The sequence below is a fragment of the Tiliqua scincoides genome, chromosome 2 (assembly GCF_035046505.1).
Source record: "Tiliqua scincoides isolate rTilSci1 chromosome 2, rTilSci1.hap2, whole genome shotgun sequence".
In the NCBI taxonomy this organism is placed as follows: domain Eukaryota; kingdom Metazoa; phylum Chordata; class Lepidosauria; order Squamata; family Scincidae; genus Tiliqua; species Tiliqua scincoides.
The window spans coordinates 105,438,866-105,453,542 of NC_089822.1; the positions used below are offsets into that span (position 1 = coordinate 105,438,866).

The 14,677-nt window shown below is 42.7% G+C and overlaps 1 protein-coding gene across 1 annotated transcript; it reads right to left on the reverse strand.

The window, feature by feature from the left end:
• Positions 1–4,880: 4,880 nt before the first annotated feature.
• Positions 4,881–5,818, reverse strand: SYCE3 (synaptonemal complex central element protein 3). The gene is made up of 2 exons (XM_066618440.1): positions 5,710–5,818; positions 4,881–5,050 (listed from the first exon to the last, which is right to left on the reverse strand). Exons 1-2 carry the CDS (start codon positions 5,816–5,818, stop codon positions 4,881–4,883), a joined length of 279 nt encoding a protein of 92 aa, XP_066474537.1.
• Between the last annotated feature and the right edge of the window lie 8,859 nt (positions 5,819–14,677).

A 14,677-nucleotide genomic window follows, 5' to 3' on the forward strand; every position in this document is an offset into this window, starting at 1 on the left:
ATTATAGTCAGTGGGGTTTGCTCCCAGGAAACCGTGGCTAGGATGGCAGCCTTGGAGCCCGCTCCTGTGCATATCTATGCAGAAGTAAGCCACATTACAGTGTGCATGTCTACGCAGAAGTAAGCCCCATTACAGTGGATGAGGCTTGCTCCCAGGAAAGGGTGGCTGGCATTGCAGCCTTGGAACCTGCTCCTGTGCATGTCTACTCAGAAGTAAGCCCCATTACAGTGGATGAGGCTTGCTCCCAGGAAAGGGTGGTTGGCATTGTAGCCTTGGAACCTGCTCCTGTGCGTGTCTACTCAGAAGTAAGCCCCATTACAGTGGATGAGGCTTACTCCCAAGAAAGGGTGGCTGGCATTGCAGCCTTGGAGCCTGCTCCTGTGCATGTCTACTCAGAAGTAAGCCCCATTACAGTGGATGAGGCTTACTCCCAAGAAAGGGTGGCTGGCATTGCAGCCTTGGAGCCTGCTCCTGTGCATGTCTACTCAGAAGTAAGCCCCATTACAGTGGATGAGGCTTACTCCTAGGAAAAGAGTGGCTGGGATTGCAGCCTTAGAGTCCACTTCTGTGGGTGGGGCTTTTTAAAAAAAAAATTTCTTGTTTGAGAAAATGAGCAGTGGCAAGGTTGTGCAGCCACCCCATCCCTGCCAATATTTCTTTACCCAGCATATAATTAGTCTGTGGAACTCTTTGCCAGAGGAAGCAGTGATGACAACTTGCCTAGATGCCTTTAAGAAGGGATTGGACAAATTTCTAGAGGAAAAGTTCATTACAGGTTACAAGTAATAGTAGGTAAAATATATTAATGTATGAGTTTTTTCTAAACTAAAACCTCAGTATTCAGGCTAAATTGCCTTGTTGGTGCTTTGCAATAAATAAGTGGGTTTTGGGTTGCAGTTTGGGCACTTGGTCTCTAAAAGGTTCGCCGTCACTGGCTTATACTGTTAGTTACCCAGTGAGTCTGTCACTGAATAGAAATGTTTTTACACCTGCAGGGATTCTGGGAACAGATAAACAGCATGTTTGCCCAGAATGATACAGTTCTATGAATACAGAAGAAATGGGCTCATTTAACATCCAACATGTGCAGAGCTCTTTCTCCTTCTGTTGCTGGGTTTTGAAAGGCCACAAGCAATGTCAGGTTTTGATAAATTCTGAACACTGAGACAATCTTAGCCAAAAAGGGAATGCTCAGTCTCAACACCACTTTGTCTGGATGGAATCTAATGAATAGTGGGTCAGGATGTAGAGCACACAGTTTACTAGTTTCCCACATTGAAGTAATGTTGGCCATTAGAAACACCATCTTGAAAGTGAACAGACTTAAGTCCACTATAGCAGTGGTTCTCAGGTGTTTAGCACTGGGACCCACTTTTTTAGAATGGGAATCTGTCAAGACCCACCAGAAGTGATCTCATGACTGGAAGTGACATCATCAAGCAGGAAAATTTTTAACAATCCTAGGCTGCAATCCTACCCACACATACCTAGGAGTAAGTCCCATTTATTGTCATTGTTAAATGCATATACATAGTAGCCTGTTAAAAGTACAGAGCTGTATCATTTCCCCAGTTGCATTCACATACATGGTAGCATCAAGTCTAATATATTAAAAATAAAATATTGAAATGAATGGGGACCCACCTGAAATTGGCTTGCGACCCATCTAATGGATCCTGACCCACAGTTTGAGAAGCTAGTTGGCAACCTTCAGTCTCGAAAGACTATGGTATCGCGCTCTGAAAGGTGGTTCTGGAAAAGCGTCTAGTGTGGCTGAAAAGGCCGATTCGGGAGTGACAATCCCTTCCACACTGGGAGCAAGTGCAGTCTGTCCCTGGCCTGTCTCCCTGGCTATGGGCCTTCCTTCTTTGCCTCTTAGCCTCAGACTGTTGGCCAAGTGTCTCTTCAAACTGGGAAAGGCCATGTTGCACAGCCTGCCTCCAAGCGGGCCGCTCAGAGGCCAGGGTTTCCCACTTGTTGAGGTCCACTCCTAAGGCCTTCAGATCCCTCTTGCAGATGTCCTTGTATCGCAGCTGTGGTCTACCTGTAGGGCGCTTTCCTTGCACGAGTTCTCCATAGAGGAGATCCTTTGGGATCCGGCCATCATCCATTCTCACGACATGACCGAGCCAACGCAGGCATCTCTGTTTCAGTAGTGCATACATGCTAGGGATTCCAGCACGTTCCAGGACTGTGTTGTTTGTAACTTTGTCCTGCCAGGTGATGCCGAGAATACGTCGGAGGCAGCGCATGTGGAAAGCATTCAGTTTCCTCTCCTGTTGTGAGTGAAGAGTTGGGGTTTGTGTGTATCAGGAAGTTGAACAGGGAGCAGTGGTGAGGCAGATGGGATGCAGGGCGGAGGGGCACGAGAGGGGTTTGTGTGTATCAGGAAGTTGAACAGGGAGCAGTGGTGAGGCAGACGGGATGCAGGGGGGAGGGGCACGAGAGGGGTTTGTGTGTATCAGGAAGTTGAACAGGGAGCAGTGGTGAGGCAGTTTGAGAAACACTGCGCTATAGCCATAGACTAGTCCATAAGCTGGGACAAGACCTAGGAACAACTCCATGATAGAACTGAAACTTCAATAGGTGGTTGCAGTTGGGCTATGCCCTTGAAAAACCCTTTAACCAGAGGGTATAAGAAAACAGTGTTGTCCTTTGTTGAATGGAAGGCAAAGGGTGCGATCCTAACTGTGCCTTATGCTGGCCCAAGTCCCTTGGGCCGGCCTGGGAGTGTCACAAATGTGCCGTAAAGCACTTTTGCGCCTCCTCAAGGGGAAGCCGAGCCAGCGCTCCAAAAAGTGCTGGCCTGCGGAGGCTGACATAAGCCTCTGAGCCGGCTCCCCCCCCCCAGCTCCTTGTGTCAGCTCGGATGCACTGATGCAAGGCTGAAAGGTAGTGTGGGGGAAGCAGGGAGGAGGAGGGAGGGAAGCATTCCTGGGCGGGGGGAGGGCAGGCGATGGGTGGCCCTGGGAGCGGAAGGGCAGGGAGAGGGGGCAGGGCTTGAAGGGAGGGGGGCTTGAAGCCACTCCACTCTACTTGGACTTGTGCCACCTCCAGAAGTGGCACAAGTCCAAGGAGCACCATTGAGGCCAGGAGCCCTTACCCAAGAGTAAGGGGGAAAGTTTCCCCTTGCCTCTGGCTAAGCCACTTCTGGCCACAATCCTGCACTGGATACAGCGCAAGCCTCTTGGCTTGCCTGTTCCAGCGCAGGATAGGTTTGTGGTCAAAGGTGGTAGCAAAATAAACACTTAAAGAGGAGTTAGCCAAACCCATAGAGTTAAGGCAGATGCTCTATTGTAGAATGTCTTGGATAGCGTCATCCTTTTACTGAAAGTCTCACAAAGTGTTTCTATATTGCTGAATACGTCTTGCTGATCAGGAATTTCTCAGATGTTCTTTTACTCTTCATTGATACCAACTAAGGTTGATCATCCATGCCGTCAGCAACATTGTTTTGTGGTTCTGGTGCGACATTTGACCTCAGTTCTGAGACAGAAGGCTCATGCACAACAGGAAGTGAAGAAATGCACACACCACCATCTTGAGCAGATGTGCAAACCAGGTTTATTTTGGCCAGCGTGGTATTAGAATACAGTTGCTGTTGAATTTACATATTCTGTTGATGACATTGGTGATTAGTGGGAAGGTAGGAAATATATAACACAGACCCAGTGAGGCTAGACACGCATTCCCTATGGAGCAGGAATCATGTCTGGCAAAACTGTAGAATTCCTAGCCCTTTGTGTTGTACATTTTGACAAACTGGTCTACTGTAGGAATGCCAATTCGTAGAACGGAAGACATAGATGTTGACTGTCACCCATTTAACCACTTTGTCTCTCAATCTGCTGAGGGTGTCTGCCAAGTTGTTGGATTCTTCAGTTAAGTGAATTTTGGGGTGATATGTCAACAGTCCAGTCCAAAATCATGCACACCAGAAGCAAAGGATTTTTTCATGCCATTCCACTCTATTTGTTTATGTAGTATATGACTGTTGTATTGTTTGTTTAGAATCTGTACATGACCCTTCAATGTTTGTAGGAATGATCTTAGAACTGAGAGTATTATCAACAGCTATAGGAAGTTGATGGGAGCTCCCCTCTATTGTGGTGATGAAGGTGCCAATTCTGTCTCCTCCACCAGCACCAATGCAGCTGTGCAAAAAAACATGTATTGCATCCTGTGGTGGAAAGAGGTTGCCAAAAGCAAACAGGAGGTAAATAAAAATGTTTTTGATTTACTTCTATGAAAGCCTTTGGGAAATGCCTACTAATGTACAGTATGAGGAATGACATCCTTGCAAAAAGTACATTTTCTTGGCAACTGCAGCCATGGTTTCAAGACATCCTACAATGACTTTGAGCTGACAGACATCTGTAGAGGAACAGTACTGAAAACCACCGTGTTTCAGCACTTCATCACAACCAAGGCACATGTACTCTGTTGCATGAGAGTAGCACTCTCTTATACCTTGAACTTGATTTGTGGCACACTTGTCAAAAGAAAAAAAAGGCCAGTCACCACTAAGTTATATAAAGTAGATCTTTAAAATTGTTATAGTCTAAATAGAGCCATTTTTCTGACTAAATAAAAATGTACAAGGTGAATGCCAAAATATATCTATTTTCAATACAACTGACAAACCAATATGCAAGTAAATATTTGTCAAAGTTTGATAGTATCGATGGTGAAAATACAATGAATCAGTTATAGTTACATATGAATGGACAAATGAAGACACTAGTATTTTTTCACTCCAACAATACTGTCTGTGATACAGACAAGAAACATTTTTTAATGTACTTTCTAAATACTGAAATAAGTGATTGGTCAAGATCAAGTCTTCCGAGGCTTGCATTTCCAGAACATTTTATTGCAATTTATTCTTGTTTTTGTTCAGCGCCTTTTGTTTCCTTCAACATTTCTTGCCAGTTTTTCTCCATTTCCTCCTTACAGGTAAGAAAGGCATCTTCCAGTCGTCTCATAGAGTTGGCTAACTCTGGGTTAGCACGCATCACCACCATGTCATAAGCCATCCAGGTTGCCTGCACTGGGGCAACCCAACAGATCATGAGTCGGTGATTTGATGGACTTTTTTTTTAAACTTACATTAATAAACAAGAGAGAGCAAGAGACAATAATCATGACATTTTTCAAGTATTTAACTGTTAACAGTTCTACACCAGGGATGTACAAAAGAGCATGTTATAATACCCGGCAGTCTTTTGTTAAGCTGAAAAATAATGAAGAGGTTTCATAAAAGACTCTTAAATGAGTCATTTTCTTATGGACATTTTTATTATTTCAAATATTTATATACTATTTTTTAATTTAAACAATCATTAAAAACAGTTTACATAAGAAAAGGATAGGCACTCAGTATTCAGCTATCACAGAATATATCATATTAAGCTGAAATCTATTGTTTAAGGACTTCTCTGCACATGTAGTTTATCATGAGCTCTTACTGGTCTGGCACAACAGTCCTGATCAGCTCTTAGTAGCAAATATTGATTGTGTTTGACAAGTGACCCTCATATGAGGATCAGAATCCACAATAAATGCACCAAGCACATTCAAAGGGGCCCAAATTAGCATTGTAATGTGGATTTATATCCACTTTACCCAAACACTGAAACGTCCCTTGCCGGGTCAGAGCAATTTGCATTAGCAACAACACACAGATCTTCTGGAGGAATAAAAGCACACCTGATAATTTTTCCATGTCTTCCAGTAGTTTTTCCAAGTCTTTATTCAGATCCTCAAGCATCTTGACCATGTTGTCATAATTTCTTTCACAGGGTTCACATTTAGCCATCTAAATGAAAAAAAAAGTGAGATGAATGGGAGTGGGTATAGAAATGCAATGGTGGGAAACCTATGTTTAAAGTACAGAATGCCCTGGGAATATGGCAATAGTTATATGGTGTACAGAAATTGTATAAAATGAGCATGAATTGCACTGATGTTGCAAATGAATGCAATATCTTACATCACCCAGTTAGGAACTTCACCCAATGTTGGGGGAAAAATGAAGGTAATTTTCAAAATAGGTTGTAAAATGCTCCAATTTCAGATAAACTGGCTTACACTTACACATACCACTTATTGAATGCTGAAAAATAGTTGTAATTATATTTAGATAAAACAGACACTTAAATTATTAAAGTCAATGCCTCTGATAGTTAAAGCACTTCTATGTATTAAACTAAGGATTTAAACTATTTAACTTGGGTTATTCCAGATCTCAGAATTGTATCTCGATGGCTGTACATGATTTTGAAAAGAAAAACTGAGCTCTATTTCCCTGGTAAATGTTGACTAAAATTAAATGCATGCATACATACATACATACATACCCTGCTTTATCTCTCTCCCGGATATTCAAAGTGGGTTTATATGGGTTAGTAATACCCTTACTAACTAGTACCAAAGTTCCAAGAGAAAATATTTTAAAAGCATATCCATGAATCTTTTGCCACTGTGCCTGTAAGTTGCCCTGGAATAAGCCATAAATTTATTCACAAGCGCAGAAACAGGAGATACAAAACTACCTTTTAAATAATAATGCTACATAATTCTTAGCATTTATAAAGCATTTAGAGTGTTAAAAGTGCTTTCAAAAATTATGCTAGTAATTTAGATGCTTAACTTCTGACATTACAAATTTCAAAATTACCTTAAATTGTACTGTGCAGTGAAGACTCACCACAAATAGCAGATGAATCAGGGAGGTGGTAGAGAGGGAGAGAAAGAGGCATGTGAGAAGTTAGTGAAAGAAAAAGAGGTAGACAGGAAGGTGACATGAGTGAGAGAAGACAGAAGAAAGCGAGATTATGATTTGTTGAATGAATAGTAGGATGACAGATCAGGAGCAAAGGTGCATACATATGAATGCTGGAATTGATCATCCAACAATGCCTTCCCTAGAAACTCCTTCTAGCTGCCTATAAAAGCCTCCCTCACCCAGGTTAATAGCAGCTGGAATAGCTATGCCAGCTATTTTGCTGGTACAGACTGGAGAAGACCCATGTTGGGCTTCTGAGCCCAACACAGGGACAGGATTCAATGAAGGATACCTTCACTGGTCCCACCCCACACCTGGGCCTGTTCCTGCCCCATTCCACCCTCTTCGCCCAGAAATACCTCCCGCTGACTTCTGCCACCCTCCTCACACCCCCATGCCGCTCTGCACTTGCTTACTTTCCACCAGTGCTTGGATATTCTATGGCATTGACAGGGCAGTGCAGGCCTCCTAGCTGGTGTCATTTATTCATAGGATGGCACAAACGTGCCTTAAGGTTTATTTGTGACACCACGCACTGGCACTGAGGCCTGATAGGGCTATCTATGTCACAAAGTTTGTCCTTACAGAACACTGTTCTTTTTTTTTCCCCCTTAGGCTTAGTTTGAATGCTAAAAAGAGCAAAATCTTATATCCTTGGAGTTTTAAAGTCACACAAAAGTAGAGAAGGAGAGGAGGACAGAACATTAGATTTAACATTAATGTTCATTTTCTTCAATGAATGGAGGTTGTTCTTGGGTGAGGGGGACGATGACAGTATTCTAATTTGTTTCAGAGGACAGGTTCTGCAAATGGTTTGGTGCTTGGTCCCCTCCAGTGGGAAGAGACTCTGCTAGTTTGGGATATAATGCAGCTGAACAAAAACAGAGCTTGAAATCCAAGAAATAATTAACTTATGTAAGTTATAAAAACATGGATATATTATTTCCCCCAAAATGAAATAAAAGATTACCCCAGAATTCAAACTACTTTGAACTATTAACCCTGCATGTCATAGACACCATACAGCAGCATTGAGACAATCTTAGAACATCATAAGAGGAAGCCCACAACAAAATGGTGCACTACACACACACCTCCCCTTGGAGCAAGTTCAGTGGACTCCATAGGCTTACCTCAATAGTATGATCCATGCCTGGATCAAACTATTATGCTATATTTGTCAGAAGCCTTTTCTCTCCTCTACTACTTTGCATGGTCCACCTTTTGAAGGTACCACCAGAAATAACTTGAGACAGGTCAACTCCAGATAGACACATGGGCATGATTGAGAACCTTTAAGTTCTGGCTAAAAGTCCATTACAATGGAGATTGGAACATTCTGCTTTACTGTCTTCTGGAAGACAGGCTTCCCTTAGTGGGCTCTTCTAACCTTGAAAAGAAAATCAGAATGATGGGTATTGGAATTGACTCCCTGGGCTCCTTGCCTCAAATGGACGCCTACCAGGTCATCAAAAGAAGGCTTATGGATATCCAAAGGCAGGGAAGGACAGTGAACAAGACCTGTTCACCACTGAATATCCAGATTTCATTCATGGTCGGTCAGCCCGCAAGGTATCTTTTACTGTTAGAATCTCCACAGAGATGAAGGGCCTTTACATTGGCAAGATGTAATGTTATGCCCTCGGCTGTGATAGATGGCAGATATAAGGGAAACCCTTATAATGATAGGTGTTGTGTGTGTGAGCTAGAAGAAGTTGAATTGCTTGCCCACAAAATCCTGTTCTGCCCACTTTATTCTGAAGCCTGTTCGAAGCTTCTAGACCCGTTGTTGCACTCAAAGAAGAAGGATGATTGTCAGAAGAATGAGATCTTCAGATATTTCCTGTCAGTTAGTGCCACAGACCTAGTAGAGAAGGTAGCTGTCTTCCTGGAGCTACTGGTGATATTAAGATATGGGGTGCAGGGGGATAGTTAACTATTATTATTATTATTATTATTATTAATAATAATAAAGGTTCTGAAACTGAATACATGTAGCCACCACTGAGATCTTCCCCCTCCCACCCTTGAACTACCTCTGGCCTGGCCCACTCCCTTTTCCGCCCATAATCTTCTCCCACTGCCAACTTACCAGTGACAGAGGGGGAAGGAGAAGTTTCACAGGCTGCTGTCACCCGCAAGCAGCTTCCAGCTATTTGCCCTGGCAGCTGCAGCCCACTGAACAGTGGAGCAGCTTTTGTGGAACTTACAATAATGGATTGCAAAATCCATCAGCCTAAGGCCCTGATAGGATTGGGCTATAAAAAACCTGAATGCTGGTGGCTAAGAGACTGAGCTACACATCAAGACTTTACCATTTTGAACCTGCCACACAAGCCACAGCCTCAGCACCCCAGGTGCAATATGGGGATAATAATACTAACCTTGCAGGGTTATTGCACAGACAGTATCTATACATGTGAAGTACTAAAAAAATTGTCATATTAATATTCAGTATTACATTTATGAGAAAAAATTGGGATTTTGAAAGCCACAATCTGATCCAACAGATATAGCTTCTGCACACACTCTGCAGCATTTACACACTGCTCTTTCGAAAACTGAGCAGTCCTGCTCCACAATGCTTAACCATGAAACCTCAAGGAAAGATTATTCCTGTCTGTGATAGGTCAACTTTATACCTCCCTCCTGGACCAATTAATTCAGTTAATCAATTAACTAATTCCTGATTAGCACTCATTTTATTCAGATAACAAAGTCTGAGTTAGGGATTCACCATAACCTATTGGGGTTAGAGAAGGCAAGTGGGCCTGATGTATGGGAGAGCCCTATTGACTTGACCTATACAGTACTTCATTCTGCTTGCCAATTTGAAATTAGAGCTATGGCTGATGGAAGTACCATTCTCAAATGGATGTTCTGCTAGCTAGGGCTTTGACATCCTGATGTCAAAATAATCATCTCTACCACCAACCAATAAGAGGATGTTTCCTGCCTACGATGCTTGTGTCTCCACTAGTTTGAGAGCTCTTTACATTTCCCATTGTGGCTAAATTCTGACTTTCTCCTATGCACAGGATAGCTGACCCCACTGCTAGCTGAAAGATAAATGCTCTTTGTCCAGGATACTTGCAACTCCTTGCCAAAACCAGACCACCAAAAAGCAGCATCTCTCTCAGAAGGTTCTAGATCTTTGCTCCATAGCAGAAGTTACCCTTGAGTAGATCAGATAAACTGTCAAACAAATATTGGGACCAGCTGCTAGCTCAAGAAAATCAGAGCCTGAACTTCTCTGAAATTCCCATTGCTTTGAAGCAGGAAGGGAGGTTTCTCCCAATGAAAGGGACCAAACACAAAGTGTTCTGCATAATTCTGCCTCTGAAGCAAAGGGGACAAGTGCCCTACTCCTGGATATCCTCCACCACTGAAGAGCAGATTTTCTGCACACAGCAAGGCTACACCTTTCCTTCCCACATTATGCATCTGCTGATCTCATGGCAAAAGCTTCAGGACCAAGGCTTGAATAAATCATAGCACATTGCTCCAAAAGAATAATTCCACCTGCTGCTTGGAGCATGCAGCCGCAGAAAGAGCTGAGTGAGAAGTGTGATAAAGGACATCATTGACAGCTGGGAAGAGAACTTGCCCCTAGGAATGATAATCTTCTGGCTTTGCCAGTAACCTCCAGATGTGTGGGGGTTACCACAAAGCTGAGCTCCAATGGCAGATCATGGCCAAAGGGAATGACCCTTTTGGGTTACACCAAGGGTGCATCCTTTTTCATCCTAGGACTAACCCCAGGGCACTTGTGGGGGTCAGGACCAAACTGACTAGCATTCCTGGCTGGAGTGAAAGCACAAGTTAGAAAGGGAGTGGCTGGATTGTTTTGTATTGTCCTGGATAACTGCCTCTGCACAAAACCAAGTACATGTTGGCATGTTGAGCCTGGAAAAAGGAAGACCTAACAGAAAATATGATAGCCATCTTGAAGTATCTGAAAGGATGTTACAGGGAAGAAGGAATAGATTACCCTGTGGTTCCTGAAGGCAGGATAAGAACCAATTGGTTGAAACTACAGGGAAGTAGATTGAAGCTAGAATTTCCTACCTGTAAGAATTGTCTGGCACCGGAACAGTCTGCCTCATGTAGGGGGTGATGGGAGTAGGCTAGGCAACAATATTAATATGGTAGGGAGGTACAACTGTGCAAGCAGTCCAGGTCATTATAGAAGATAGTTCAGTCATATATGAACTGTTCCATCTTCCAAACTTCTCCCAGATAATGGGGTTTAGGTAGTTTTACTTGCAGCCTTTCTAACCTGAAGCTACTGCTATGTAATGTCAGATCTGATAATGGTTTAATCCTGGATGAATGTGGCAATCTGGCTTGCATTACAGAAACCTGGTTGGTTGAGGCAGCTGAGCTGAATGTCCAGCTCTGACAGCCAGCTCTGTCCTCCAGGTTTCAAAGTGCTACAGCAGCCCAATCTGTAGGGGCAGGTAGGAACTGCAGTATCATGATTATATTTCCCTGCACAGATGTTCTGCCCAGTGGTTGCCAGGTTTTAAGTATCTGTTGCCAAAGCTGGGTAGCTGAGACAAGACAGCTTTGGTCATTTGGTGGATGACCTATGCCAGGAACTACATACGAGTGGAACACATCCCTGTTGGTAGTACTGAACCTCTCAGTAGTTTTTAGTACCATTGACTGTGGTATCCTTCTGGATAGTTTGGAGGGACCATTTTACACTATCTCTGGCCTTTCCCAGATGGCAGGAGAAGGTGGAGCTGGAGGGCTACTGCTTGACATGCTGGCCATTGGTCTACAGTGTCTGTCAGGGTTCTATTCTGTCGCCCCTGATTTTTAACATTTTTAAATCACTGGGGAGGTCATTCAGAGTGGGGAGGTACGCTACATATAGAATTTACACTCAGAGAATGAGAATAACACTCAGCTCTATCTCTCATTTTCATCTTTAGGTGAAGAGGTGGCAGAATCAATGTTCTGAACCAATGTTTGGAGCTGATCATGGGATGGAATAAAACCCAGGAAAGGAACAAGTGCTTAATGAGATCTGTGACCCAGAAATTTTATTTTCAGGTAGTTCAGGATGGGAATTGCCCTCCTTCTTGGATTAGGTTCACAGTTTGGGGGATGCTGATGTAACCAGGCTGTAGCCTGAAGTGTGTCTAGCCAGGTTAGGCTGATGCGCCAACTGCATCCTTTCAGTCAGACCTGGCTATGGTCGTCCATATATTGGCAACACTGAAACTGCACTATTGTAATACACTCTACCTGGGTCTGCCTTTGAAGATTGTAAATTTCAATAGGTACACTGCAATAGGTACAGAATGAAGCCACCGGGCTGTTGAATAGACTCAGAGTTCATGACCATGTCACACTCCAGTGTCATAATCTTTATCTGCTACCTGTACAATTAAAAATTTTGGTGATGACCTCTGAAGCTCTTAATGTTTTGTTACATAAATACCCGAAAGCTAGCTGTCCTTATACGAATCTGCCTGCCTCATGAGATGTTTGAGTGAGGCTCTGTTGCAGGTGCCAGCACCTTTGAGAATATGGTTGGTGGTGGAATATGGTGGGGCCTTCTCCTTTATGACACCCGGCTTGTGATATTCACTCCCAATTAACCTTAGAACACAATATTTTTCTGTGCTGGCATTCTGAAAGGACGTTAAAAATTTTTCTTCCAAAAGTCTGATTTGTGTTTTGCTTTGAAGATTTTGTTTACTGAAGATTATTGTTATACTGGTTGTGTTTTTCTTATTATTTTTACTTGACCTAAGTTGATGTTTTAATCATAGTTTCATTCAGTTTATTTTAAGCATTAAGCTTCCTTAAACTGGGTTATGAAAGGCAGGGTAGAAATGTTTTAAAATAAATACGTAAATGAGTCAAGCTGCTCCCATTGCAACCCAGCCTCAACAAGAACTTAGCTAGTTTCCAGCTATAAAAGGTATCAATAAAGCAGGTAAGGCCAGATTTGATTCTTAAAGCCTGCCACACACTCCACAATTTGAAGTATTTGGATTTAGATGATTCACTCTCACCTAAATCAGCTGTTGTAAACTGGATTAAGTTCCATTACTCTGACTTTACTAGGTTGTAGATTGGAATATAAATGTTAAATATTAATTTTTAAAAATCCAATTTCTCAAGCATTGTAGTGATACTTTTAATGAATTTTTTCTGAGCAAACATTTAGGAAAGAATTTGTGACTTACAATAGGGTTATTATAGAAAGTAATATAAATATATTTTAAAAGAAAATTCTAATTTTAAGCCAGAATTGCAGTGCCTAGTGGAAGCCATCACCCATCCCAATTACTAACATGATGCCGAGGGTTCCTCAGTTTCAAAAACTTATTCACCAGAGAAAAACAATCAGTTTACAATACTATACTGCAATCCACTTATATGTTAAATCCAAATCAGAATTAGATTGCTTTCAATAGGTTTAGGCACACTTAACTCATTACAACTTCTATATATGGGTAAGGCTATAACTCTGAACACATTTACTAGGAAGTACACCCTATTGAACAAAATGGGAAATTATTTCTGAGTAAACATAGGATTGTGCTGTAAATCAAATACGTTGATCAAAGAGCAGAAACCCAAACCTCATAGCTTCCCATCTTTAAAACTGACAGTGAAATACTTTGTATGTCATGCAAATACTGTCTATTATTTTACTTGTACAACAAAAGCAGACATACCAAGGAGAAAAATGGCCATGATTCTGAGCAGCAAAATTCTGTATGTTTATTAATGTGGTATCAAAGCATGCCTGGATCTAGTTTAAACAAATCGGTTTGAACAAACCACAAACACTAACTCAAACAGGGAACTGTGGTTAGCTAAAAGAAAATACTTTCAATTATCTCACAGGGAGAAGAAAGAAGGGGACATGTGCACACAAAGGCTTAGACAAGCTCATTCAATCACCTAAATCATGCCTATGTATATAGCAGGTGCATGGATGTACTGTAACTGCATTATTTGGAAGGAGAATGGTTAAGGTCATTTTGTATAGGAGAGTTCAATAGGTTGCCATCTGGTTGTCATGATTTATTTTCATGTCATGATAGGTTGTCATGATTTATTTTCTTCTTATTGCAGTACCTTGGTTATTTAATCTGGTTTACTCTATTGATTTTTTTTAGTAGGCAGTTGTCTTGGTTTTACTTTATGTAATTTATATGTGCCTTGTATTTAAAAAGAATTATACAGGGCAAAATCTATGTATTTAAAATACAAGAAGATTTTACTAGATCAGCATTTCTCAACCTTTGTCCCTCACTGTACCACTTTGCATGGACCACCTATCAGAAGTACAACTAGAACTGGTGATGATATAATTGTGAGTTATTTCCAGACTGGGAGGCCAGACACAGGGTGCAATCCAAACCTGCGCTGGAACAGGCAAGCCAAGAGGCTTGCTCTGTATCCAGCGCAGGATAGGGGCCCAAAGCAGCTCAGCCAGCAAGGGGAAATGTTTCCCCTTACCTCCAGGTTCTTCATGCTGGCCCCTATGGGTCTCCTCAGACTTGTGCCACCTCCTGAGGTGGCACAAGTCCGAGGAGAGTGGAGCAGCTTGAAGCTGCTCCAATCTCCCCTGGAACAGGGCTGGGATCTGGCATGACTGCCAGATCCCAGTCCCGCCTCCCGCTTCCCTCCCGCTCGCCCCTGGGCCACCCTCCCCCCCGCCCAGGAATGCCTCCCTCCTGCCCATCCCAGAGCCTTGCGTTGGCCAAGCTGGGCCAATGCAAGGCTCATGGAGTAAGCTGCCAGAGACTGGATTCAGCCTCCATGTACCAGCGCACCTCTGTGTGCTGACACGGCTTACTCCCAAGGAGGTGCAAACGTGCTTTATGGCACCTCTGGATTGTATCCACAATGTGACAA